The 12,614-nt window shown below is 50.3% G+C and overlaps 1 protein-coding gene across 1 annotated transcript in view; it reads left to right on the top strand.

Annotated features, from left to right (window-relative positions):
• Window positions 1-12,614, top strand: part of C8HXorf58 (chromosome 8 CXorf58 homolog) — a 714,653-nt gene that overhangs the window by 226,541 nt on the left and 475,498 nt on the right. The window contains exon 3 of the mRNA XM_085622411.1: window positions 9,127-9,226. Within this exon, the coding sequence (XP_085478537.1) occupies window positions 9,127-9,226 (100 nt within the window). The remainder of the gene's footprint in view (window positions 1-9,126; window positions 9,227-12,614) is intronic.

Genomic DNA, 12,614 nt, shown 5'->3' on the forward strand with positions numbered 1-12,614 from the left:
GGTGTCGGGTCTGGGCAGCATCTTCTGATGTAGACAACAGCTGTTCCAAGCGAAGCGCCTGCGCTTCCTTGGAAGTGATCTCCTGCACCTGCGATTGCCTCTGGAGCTGAAGCTGTCGTTTTGCGAAGCCTTGTATGGTCGCCTTCCCTGCCTCCCGGAGGGTGCCCGGGGAGGCCACCGAGCCCGCGTTGGTAGCAAAGTAATGTTTAAGCTCTGTCCCCACCGCCTGCCTAAAGTCCTCATCCTGGTGAAACCAGGCGTTCATCCTCCATGTTTGGCGGGCCGAGGGAAGGGCCTGTGCTATGGAGAATCGGGGAATGATCTGAAATGCCTCTGGGCAGGATACGGACGTTAAGGAACATAGAGCAGTCGGGCGCCAGGACAAAAGATCGCATCTATGCGCGCTTGGGTGTGGTGAGCCGCGGAGGTATGGGTAAAGCGGGTGCTACGCAGGTGCCATGTGCGCCATGCATCGCAGAGCCCCTGGGACTCAGACCAGGTTTTCAGTTGTTTCGCGCTCCCCGCCCGGGCAGCAGATGGAGGTCCTGTGGTGTCAAGGGCCGGGGCTAAGACTGCATTAAAGTTGCCCGCAATTACCATATTGCCTGCGGGCACGTTGTGTAGCAGGGCAGCTATATGCGCGAGTGTGGTCGCGAGCATGGAGGGGGGGACATAGACCGACATAAGAGTAAGGGGAGACCCAGCCAGCGAACCACAGACTGTCACGGACAAGCCTTGAGGAACATGGATCACGTGGGAGAGGACGAAGGGCAGTGTACGCCGCAGGAGGATGGCAACTCCTTGGGAGCCCCTGGAGAAGCTGGAGTGCCATACTCTGTCATAGCCATAACAAGCCAAAAAGGGACAGCAGTTACCCAAGAGGTGTGTTTCTTGAAGCATGTAGACCCGCTGTGCATTAGTGTGTCATGATAAGTGCGTCTCGATCTAGGCTGAGCAGATAAATTTGGGTATACGAACGCGCTTGGGGGCTCGCAGTGGTGAGAGTGTACACTTTCTGCAGTGGCACACCCGTCCCTCCCCCTCATAACCTGGGTCATTCCGTGGTAGCTGCAACAAAAACCAACAAAAACCATAACATACAGGGAAAAACCTTCCCAAACCCCTCCTTGACCCCCTCCCCCCACCCTACACTTCAGGAACCGAAGCATCTGTCGACCCTCAAAAGCAACACCCTATTACACTGGGCAAACAACCAAACTACAACGCTTGGGACTGGGGAAATGTGGAGGACCCCTCCTCTTGAACGGATGCATGTTTATAAAGACCATCGGGGAAACTAGAAACAGTTCAAAGTCAGAGCGCCGTTTCCGGCCGCGGTGCAATGCCCGGCGGGCAGAGACCGGCTCAAGCAGGGTCCCTCAAAAGCATGGGGTTACAGGAGAGATCCGTGTCCGGGAGGTCAATCGCGGGGGACCGGGATGCAGCCCCCCCGTCGTCCAATCGGCCAGCAGAACCAGAACGCCGCCCAGTCGGCACTCCGCAACTCGGGGTGGCTGCTGTGAGTGGCCCGGCGGGGAGTCCAAGCGGGCTCGCCTCCGATCACGGCGCCTGCGGGATCGATTACATGAAGGCTGGGGGGCCGAGGGAGCAGGGCGGCCGAGCCCGTCCCCTGCATCCCTCCTGCCCAAGGCACAACCCTCGGCTCGCAGAGGGCGCTCCTCCGTCGCCCACGTCCAGGCCGCAGCCGGGCTGTCGAAGAACAAGGTCTTATTCGCGAACACCACCCGCAGACGTGCCAGGAAGAGGAGCCGATATTGAATATTAAGCGCCCTCAACTTCTGCTTAACCTCAGCAAACGAGCGACGTTGGCCCTGGACCTCCCGGGTATAGTCTGGAACGATCATAATGGCGCTGTTGTCATGGAGGAGTCGTTGCTGCTTACGGGCTTCAGACAAGATGATGTCACGGTCCTTGAAGTTAAGAACACGCATTATGATCGGGCGGGGAGGAGCACCTGGCATTGGTTTGGGGGTCAGGGACTGATTAACCCGCCCGAATGCAAACCAAGGAGATAAGGATCCCCACGGGACCCACGACTTCAGCCACTTATCCAAGAAGACCACTGTACGACCCTGCTCTACACCCTCCGGAAAACCCACCAGGCGGAGGTTATTGCTTCTAGACCTTTTTTCTGCGTCTTCCGCCCGGCGGTGCATGAGACTGAAGACGGGCCACCTGCCCCTTAAGCTGCTGCACGTCATCTTCAACAGAGGAGATCCGGGACTCAGTTTTTTTAATCCGGGCATTCGCGTTACGAAGATCGTGCCTGATGAGTCATGTTCACCCTCAGTTCTGCAATCTTGCCCTCCACCGAAGTCTGGGACGTGTGAATGGCCTGGAGGATGGCGGCCAGTTCGGCGGATGGCGAAGCATCCAGCCACTCCCCCAGAAGCCCCCCCCCGGGTGGTGAAGCGGTCCATTTTCGCCTGGGTGGCAGGGACCTCTGCGGATCTGTCCGTTCTACCCATGTTCGACCCCCCGGCAGGACCCTTACTGGGGGATCAGTGAGGCGGCTTACTCGACCCAAAGAGCAGTGAATTGCAGGCAGCCGATGCAACGTCCCGGGGCAGTCCAACCCGCCACCCCGGAGACGCAGCCAGCATAGAGGAGCCGGAAGGGAGTGTCGCAATCCAGGGCCACAGGTAGAACCCCCTGCGCTGGAGCCACAGAACAGCGCACCGGGGTAAGAAACACCACCGATGAGGAAGAGACCGGGAGAGATGTGTAAGTAGTGAACCAGCACGGCACCACCGCTGAGGCAGCGAGCAAGGGGGGGAGGAGGGGCAGGCGTCCCACCGCTCGATATATGCGGCCGAGGTAGAATGACACCAGCAGGCCCCCAGGCGCTCCCCGACGGCACTAGTGGCACACGGCCGACTGCAGACGACCAGCCCCCATCCCGGGCACCGTTTCAGGTTGGGGCTGCGACTGGAAGGCTCCCAGCATCCAGAGGCAATCTCGCTAGGTCAGAGGAAGGTGAGCCGATGTTGCAGGGGAGGCGCAGCGGCGGCGACCTATGCAGGAGCCAGATCGGTGTGGGGAGCAAGTGTGTCAGGTAGATAGATGCCAGGCAAGACAGGCCTGGACCGCATGTGCCAGGCGGCACTCAGTGGCGCGTCAGGGTGTGTCCGGCCGGGCGTGAGCCGGTGGTGGGAGGGGGGCCAGGTCAGAGAACCCCATCCACCCCCACCACCAGTGCCCAGCACTCACCCAATACCGCCTCGTAGGCCACAGCCGATGGGTCCAAAGCAGGGGGCTAAGAGGCCGATCGGGCCGTCACCCCAACCGATGCAAAGCCGCCGGATCCACCACCCCGTAGACAGGACAGCTGGCGTAGGCCCAGGTCAATGGATCGTGCATCCTCAGGCCACAGGAGGTCCAGGTGGCAGGGCGGGGAGAACACCCCTCACAGCCCAGGAGCAGCAGGGACCCCCTCGAAGAGCGTCAGATCTTCCCTCTTCAGGGAGCGAGGGGCTGGGTCGGGGCTCGAGTCAGCGGCCGATACAGAGGGCAGCCAGGGCGTCCACACAGCGATCGGTGGGCCCACCTCTGCCGCACCAGGAGTCTCTAGGTCCATGGCGTCGGGCAGCCGGATAGTTCTGGTGCCCCCAGGCCGCAGGATGTCCACACGGTTGCTCAGGGCGCCTCCCTCAGAGAATGCCGGATCTCTCTGCCACTGGAGTCGAGGAGGAAATTCAGTTCCGTCCCACGCCCGGGCAGAACCACCAAGCAGAGGCCCGGCCTCCCGCCGCTTGATCCAGCGGCCGATGTCAGGGGGGGGCCCCCGAGGACCACCGGGCGTTCGCACAGGCAGCAAGATTCAAGGCTGACCCAGGAAGTCTCGGGGCCTCGGGGAGACCTCAGGCCCGCAGCGGAGCTTCAGGGCTGGAAACTCAGGGCCGGGAGCCAGGCGCCGCCTTTTTGAGCCCTCGAGGAACGGCGGCCGGCATCTCAGTCGTGAAGCCCTCCCACAGCCATTCGTTCCTAGTCAGCACTGTGAGAAAATAATGGGGGTCTGTGGGGCACTGACGGCAGTGGATCTTCAACGCGGATGACGGAGGGGTCCGGAGCACTAGCAAAGTGCAACCGCCATCTTGACGCGTTGGCCACGCCCCCCTCCTTTCTTATCTTAATGATATTTTTAAATGCCTTTCTTGCAATTTTAATTTTGAGTTCTGTCACGAGGATTTTCACGAAGGGCCATTTTTAGTTTCTTATGGGCTCTAGAACACTCTGAGTTCAACCATCTCTTCTCTCGAGATTGGAAGTCTTTTAGCTACGTCTTCACAGAAAAGTTCAAAGTTGCGAATGACCTCATTAGATGGAGCGTCAAGTTGGAGGCATCTCATAATTGGGTCCATATTCGATGCGTTCCCCTCAAATTCTATAGGGTTTATTTTGCCCCAGTTTAATCTTACCCTTTTGTTGCGATCATATTGAATGAGGCGACCATAAACTTTCCCTGCCAAGGCAGTTATCCTCAGGAAAATAGTTAGGGGATTATGGTCACTAGCATTGTTTGGTTCTACCTAAAAAAACACCAACAAGCGACAAGTACCTCCTTGATGTAAACATAAAATCTATAAAACTTCCATTGCCTCCTCCAGTATAAGTGGGGCACTGTGCTGCAAGGCTGGAGGCTAAATCATTGATAAGGCACAGGTCGTTGTTAATAATGATAGAATTTAGGGCCTTGCCCTGTGGTGTATGAATAAAATGCGACTGAGGCTGGTCCTCTAGGTCCAGTAGCCCACAGACATGTTTGGTATTATGCGTGCAGGTGGTTCAATTAAAATCCCCCACCAGGAGAATACATATTATGCGTGCAGGTGGTTCAATTAAAATCCCCCACCCGGAGAATACATAGAGGCTGACGCTTCCCTGAAATAGTATTGATTTCTGCCTGAAGGGCTTCAATAACATGACAACTGTTATGGTTAAAGATGTTATAATACCAATTTACCCACAATAGCTTGACCCAAATCAGGTTAGAAAACAAGATTAGTTGATACCAGTGCGAGGAGTTAACAACAGAGGCTTGTACAGAACCATATTTTATGGAAATTAACATCAGCAGCCCTCCTTTAGCCCTCCCTGCCAGTGAGGGTGTTGCGTGGACGGTAAAAGAACGATAGCCGTCCATCACAATATCGTCCTTATACCAAGTTTCCTGGAGGCAGATGATATCAAAGCCCCTTATATACTCTAGCCACTCCTCGTTTGCCAACTTGGTATGAATGCTTGCAATATTCCAGGACAGAATTTTAAATTGGTGAGTAGTGTGTTCTTGATCCGCCATGCCCCCTAGTGTGAAATTAAAAACAGGCATGGCAACAATAGTTGCCGGGACAGACACCTCATCTCCAAGATTATCATCAGGGATAGGGGTAAGAGACCGAGAGCACTTTCCAGATTGAACTCTAGTCTTAATGGTGCTAATAAGATTGGGCGAAGTGGTACCAGATGGCTCAGCAGGCGGAATTCTGCTAATAATAACATTTTCGAATGCTCTCTCAAGATTGATGTGGTGTAGACTAGATCTTCTTGTTTCGGCTGTACTGCCCTCACATACGGACAGTCGATTTCGCTCAAACCGGAGAGAGCATCAAAACGGTTGGGGTGGAAAAATGATGTGAACTTGGGGACTGGGAATCTATTCTGTCGTCTAAATACAAGCTGTTGTCTCGTATAAGTCTCCTGGATAGGGAGATAGAAGAAGCCAAGTGGGTGTACCTTAATTGTTTCATTCTGTGAATTTCTAAGATGTGTCAGGGCAAAATGTGCAACCCCAGCTTTACTAAAGTTAAGCGTGACACAGTCCCCATTCACGCATTTAGTCGTGTTGCCCAACCAGCTCACCCTCCTTGCCATAATGATATGTTCAGGCCAGTTGGTTTGCAAATTTCTCTCCTTGAGAACCAATAGGCAGATTTATTAATTAGGCTCTGGAAGCTTTCTTGATGCCCCGGGGGGAGCTGGGGGACCCCTGTCAAGAGTATATGGTGTACAACCTGGTGGTAGATCGAAAATATCGATTGCACCCCGCCTACCAGTTCTCTCGATTAATAACCCCATGTCCTGCGTTTGTTTGTCCCCACCGGAAGCCCTTTCCTGTCCCACAACCCCGGATAGCAAAGGCATTTGACATTTATCGGGACGTGCTCTTGAGGGGACCATTGGTTATTTGTGATGAGTAGGTCACGTATAGGGGGCAACCCTCTCAGATTGGCACTAGCAGTAACATCATTTACATCATTTAGCCTCTTATTAATACAGCTTCGTCGAGTGACCATGTCAACTTGTTTTCCTGTTATCATTGGACGTGTCCGTTTCATCCTGTGTGAGGATTCTTCGTCCTCCAACACGAGATTTACACGGGAGGGTTTGTTTAGGTCTCTTTACCCTTGGTGAATGGCCCTTCAGTCTTTGGTTGCCCTGTGCCTGCCCCCGCTAATGCGGTACGCTTCCTTTTTCCTCCTGTAGCGAGCTTGGACCCAGTCTCTAGTGCGAGCGGGAGGGAGATAGGCTCGGCTCCATGGTGTATGGTACATGATTCTTTCTGGGCCAGAATTACAACATTTGGCGAAAGAGGGACTTATAACCTCTGACCAACATAAGTGTCAGCCACCGCTATATAAGAATCGGAGAGCGCTGGAGCTGGTAGGTCAAGGGGTGAGGCTGATGAGAGTCTGCGCTCAGCTAGTTCTATTTCCTTGTTGATGGCCCCAACCGCCTTTTGGAGGAAACCATCTACGGTTGTGTCAGTATGTTCTACAGCTGGCATTGGTTTCCTTTTCTGCATGCTGGTGATTGCTTTATAACTGGGAGAGCTTAAATCTATTTTACCTTAACATAGCTTCAACCAGTTGGATCCTGTTGTCTTTATCCCGGAATCCAGACAGGAACAACAAGAGGGTAGGCCCAGCCTCCTCTGGGCTCCGACGGGCGTGGGCGGGCCCGCCCCGCCCTTGGCCCAAGCTTCGCCCTAATGCGGCCCGGGCATGTCCCGCGCTGCAGGAGCCCCGAGCTGTTTTTATGGACCGCCGGGCCCAACAAAATCGCATTGGCACCTCCTGGCGCATGCGGGCTTCTGGGGAATGGAGTCCCCAGTCAAATGTTCGGTGTGTGTGTGTCCTTATGCGCCTCCGGGCGCAACAAGATCGTGTTGGCACCTCCTGGTGCTTGCGGGCCTCTGGGGAATGGAGTGCCCGGTCGAAAGTGCGGTGTGCGTGTGTCCTGCAATAATTCCTTTATTGCTCTTGTGCCCTACGATTTTTAAGTTCCACTAGCCGCCACTGCCCGAACCTCACAAACTGGATTTGAGTGTTGGCTTGAATATGATAGTGAAGAGAGAAATGTTCTGTTCATAGGGGTGTCCTCAGCAACTCAATTCCCCCCAACTTAATTCCCCCATTGTGTATCTTGTTCAAAGAACCATAGGAGTGTCTTCCCTTTTAATAATAAAACATGCTCTTGTCTGTATGTACGGTGCTCCAACTATATTTTATTACACTTTTCAGAGTGACAATCTGATGATCAATGTAGTTGAAGGACAGCCAACACGTGTTTTACCCCCTAGGGCTAATATGCCTTTCTCAAGGCTTACAAATATTAGATTCTTCACTTTCTTTTTTCAATATTGACTCACACTCCAAAGTATATATAAAATCTCGGGTTGAATCCCATGACACATTTGTCGAATGCCAACAAATGTGTAATGGGATTCAACCCGAGGGGGCCGTTATTGAAGTGAGAGGGCTGTCTTCCTTGAAGCAGGGTGCATGCCGTGAAGAAGAAGAAGCGGGTTGTGACTCGCGTAGGAAGAACAACACGTCCTCCACCAAGTCCAGGAATACCAGGACCTCCCTCCAGATTGAGAAAGACTTCCTGTGAGACCGGAGAAGCACTGTGGACTTCTGCTGCCTCAACCACAGCATTTTGACATATGCTCACCATCAGGCTGCAGACGCCCACTCAGACACTCCGAACTTCCACTCCAGCAGGAGCGGCTAAAACTGAATACTGGGCCGCCGGGCCTTGGGGAGAACTTGCTCTGATTGACGCGCTATGGTGCGGAACACTTTGACTTTCTCAAAGCCATTGTGGAACTTTGAGACTTGAACTCACTAGCAGGGCTTAACTTGGATGTTGTCTCATGTAAATGCGCAATACCCATGATCCTTAAATTGAGAAGGTGGATTTGAGAGCCGACCCGGGTAACCCTGGTGTGCCTTTTTTATGAAGACTGTGTATATTATTTGTAGTGTGCCATATTGTACTTTGCGTTTGTAGTTAAATAATTATTTTGACATAAAAACAAGCATCTGACTGCACAGTAACTTACTGCAAGTTGCTGGATTAATTTTGGGTTGTGAGCCTCTGTTCACCCTACACCTACTTCGTCCATGAGAAGCTTCGAACTGCTCGATCCGCACTACCACTGAGAATCAAGTATTGAAGGGGTACCTGGCCCGGTTGCTCAGATCCCATAGTAGGACAGGCCCCGGGATATCGGGTGTAAAAGGCCTCAGCTCAGTTGGTTGGGCTCAGTAGCTCCTGCTTGCTCCGTGGACCTCCGAATGGGGTTGTGACAAATATGTTCAATGAATACTTAAGTATCGAATTTTTAAACCACCTCTTAAATTATGACCACCACAACATATCCCTTCAACTCGACTCAAGTGCGGTTGGCCAGGCTATTCTTTGGCTGAATCTTGCCTCTCTCTAAATGCCTTATCACACCTTTACTAGTACATGCCTTTTAGTCGCTTGTCTACCATCCAAAGAGTTGAAAATACAGACTTTTCTCTTGATATTTCCCCTGTTTGCTATGGATGAAATGTTACACGTTACATTTCTGGAGGCAATTCATGATAGAATGGGTTCTCTGATGCTACTCTAATTACCCGAAGTGTAATCACTATTTACAGTTACCGACAAACCACAGGCAGATTGTGTATGAGCTGCATATTGTATTGTAAGTATATTCGTCTTGGGAAGTGTATTCTATTTTACTTTATGACCGAATTCCCATAGGTTTTGCCGAGTACCCCATAAATACCCTTTTGTGGATTATTATTGACAGACTGTATTTCCTTGCTGCAGGGTTGAAAAATGGCGCACGGCTGAAGTTATTCAGAGGGCGTGGCGGTCTCACACGGACAGAAGGCTCTTCAGACTTCTGAAGCATGCAGCACGTGCAGCGGTAAATGACGTACTGTGGTGGTGGTTTGCTAGGCCTGCAGCTTTCAAAAAGTGTTTCCTATCTCAGTAACCTTTTATATAAATGCACCTATGTGTAACATTTTGCGTTGTTCATATAATCATCATACATACACTTTTAAGTCAGTAATGTTCAGCAAGATACAACTAGTTAAAGCCCACCGATACCTGGGTTGCTTGCTCTTCGATTGGGACTTAGAAATAAAGGAAATCGAACATTGACAAAACCCATGGTTATGGCTTATCAGGGATGGTGTCATTCATAAGTGAATCAGTTCACATTGCAGCCATTGGTTGATGAAGATGTGTGTGTTGTTGGTGCCTGAGGAACAACCAAGACTATAATTCCCAGAATTCATTTGCTGTCAATACAAGCCAGGACTGGAAGAACAGCTCAACAACAGAAGGTGAGGTAGCAGCCTTCAATGACACTCTAGATCAGTGTTTCCCAAACGTTTTAGAACCACAGCCCGATTTTAAGAATGACAAACTTTCGCGACCCACCAAGTTAGAAAGTTATGTTAAAGGAGTCTATAGAACGCAGGGCTACCCTGAGGTGTCATGCGCGCTCTTAGACAAAAGAGCGCGATCCCTGCCTGGGGCCTTGTTGTTGAATAGGCAGGTTTTTAGTTCCTTTCTGAAGGTAAGTAAATTGGGAGAGGATCTGATATAAACACGCGGTGCGTTCCATGCCTTTACTGTGCCCTAGGTAAAAGGTTTACCTCCCCAGTTCCCTTTCTTGGACCTGGGAACCATTAAAGTTTTGCATTTGAGGAGCGAGGTGTTCTCTTCAGTGAATACCATCTAAGGCTCTGCCTAAATGGACACAATTCAGGCGATTTTTGAATGTACCTAGAGCGATGTGTAGCAGCACACTGTCATATGCAGATAATATTGGAATGGCCGCTTTATTTGTACAGCCATGCAGTTTTACTGACAAAACTATATTGCTCACAAATGATAATGTGTCGAAATCGAGTTTCAGTGAATATTTATTATTTGTGCATCATCAGGTAAAATTTCTTGATTTGTTCTGATCCTATTAAAATCTTTGTTTCCATCACACTTCAGAATTGCAGAAAAATATGCTGCATGTTTTTGCTTTCCTAACTGCTAAATGTGTATAATTAATTCAAAGGTATTTGTGTGTTACAAAAAAATGACATCCTACAGCCTTTCCTTTCACATTCACTGTACCCCAACAAGATTGTCACATAAGTCACTTTACTTTTCTTTCTCTGACTGCAAAGTAAGAGTTTATAAACACCAATCCCCATGTTAAAACACATAAGCAGCAATTTTTCACAGTTGTATGACAGGACAAATCATGCAATTACTTGCAATGCCTTAATAACGCGGTCACAACCATGACCGCATCTTTACCACTCATGCCTTTACAATGAATTTCATTGTAAAGGCATGATTAGTCAAGCTAAATGAGTGGTAAAGGTTACATCCCAGCCCCCCGCCCTGAGCCCTAAAACCTGGCTCCAGCCCTTAAACTACCCCGACCCCATCCCTTAAAACATCCCAGTCCACCTGAGCCCTAAAACCGGCCCCAGCCCTAAAAACTACCTGACCCACTGCCTTGAGTCTTAAAACCGCATCCCAGCCCTAAAAACTACCCCAACCCCATCCCTAAAAACTACCCCGACCTCCCGTCCTGAGCCCTAAAACTCGGCTCACAGCCCTGAAAAATAGTGATATTCCGCCCTGAGCCCTATAACCCAGCCCTGTAAAATACCACTACCCCAGCCCGACCTAAAAATCTGAGAAACTACTCACCAAGCCGCAGTTCCTTCCATTGTCGTCCGCAGGAAGTCTCCAACACCTCCCACCACTGCCCATTCGCTCCAATGATAAGGTGCTGACTTACCACGGCATATGCCTTTACCACATTTACAATGGAATCGTTGTAAACGAATATTCGTGCTCAGGCATATGCGTGGTAAAGGCATATGTGTGGTAAAGGCAAGCGATTTTACGCTTGGGTTGTAATCGCACACGTGATTTAGACTGCATTGTTAATGCTTCTTCCCATTTTTCAGAAGACCTAGTCTGGCATTTGACCCTTTTCTTTGAGCTCAGCAAATGTGACAAGATAAATACAGAATTTAAAGACATCTTTATTGCTCGGACTTTCGCAAGCCACCAAAAATTGTCTCACAATGACCCACAGTTTAGAAAACACTGCTCTAGTACTTCATGCTGCTATATTGTGAATGCCTTGGAGCTTGTAAATGGCTGACTCAGGAAAGCCAATGATGCAAGCATTGGCATAGTTTAGTCTATAATTGACAATAGCACTAACAACACTACCTTTCAAATATCATGAAATGAAAAGAGTTTTGTCTTGAAGATCCTCACTTGGAAATAACCAGGTGACACAAGTGCAGCGGCAAAATGAGGCAGGTGAAAATACCATAATTGTAATTCTGTCTAACGTCATTCAGTACAGTCGCAGAGGCAGTCTTAGTACCTAAACCAGTCATTAAACTCATTAGGCTGCATCTAAAATAAGACTGTAGTTAGCTTCCATTCTAGGGTCCAAGTTTGACTTCTTTATAAAGGGTTTCACTATCCTTTCCTTCCATCCACTAGGGACACTGCCAGATGAAAATAGATGTTAAGGATGAAGGTAAATGCAGGGGTTATGAACGCAGATAAAGGTTTTTAAAGTTCTTACTGAACATAAATTATCTTGGGATCCCGATATTAGGGAGGTAAATAAGTAGAAAACCTCTGCTTCCTTAATCATTGGGAGAGCTGTGAAAGAAGTGTAAAAAGAGAGAAGGCTTGTAATCATGCTGTACATATCTGATAGAGAGTTCTACCTGCAGATTACTTATCTTTGAATTTCCCAGGCATCAGACTGGATCCCGAAACGTTTATGTGAGCAGTACCACTGCGCGCCGTCGGGTGACTTCGTCCGGCTCTGCATGACACTGCCGGTATTGTTGGCATCGGGGTCACCTATATAGGTGCCACTCAGGCACATGGCATCTGTTCTTTTCTTTCCGGGCCAGTTAGCCCTGATCTGGAGAAAGCTTACCCTCTGTCTCTTTTTGACAGGCTTGTTTCGACACTTTGTCGAGATGTTTTCATGTGTGTCGAGGGATGACCTCTCGACATGTAGGTTTCGAACCGTGTGGTGCCTGTGACAGTACAATGCCGGTAACCGACCCCCATCTTGTCTGTTTGAGGTGTCTCAAGAGAAACCATGACTCAGTGTCGTGCTCAGGCTACCAGGCCATGGCTCAGAAGGCTTTGCAGGAGCCATCCATGAAGCTCCTTGTGGCCCGGCAGTCGACATCCAGCACGACTCCTCGGAGATCCTGGTCTCGATCGAGGAAGAGAAGGTCACAGGACCA

This window comes from Triturus cristatus, chromosome 8 (genome assembly GCF_964204655.1).
Source record: "Triturus cristatus chromosome 8, aTriCri1.1, whole genome shotgun sequence".
Lineage (NCBI taxonomy): Eukaryota > Metazoa > Chordata > Amphibia > Caudata > Salamandridae > Triturus > Triturus cristatus.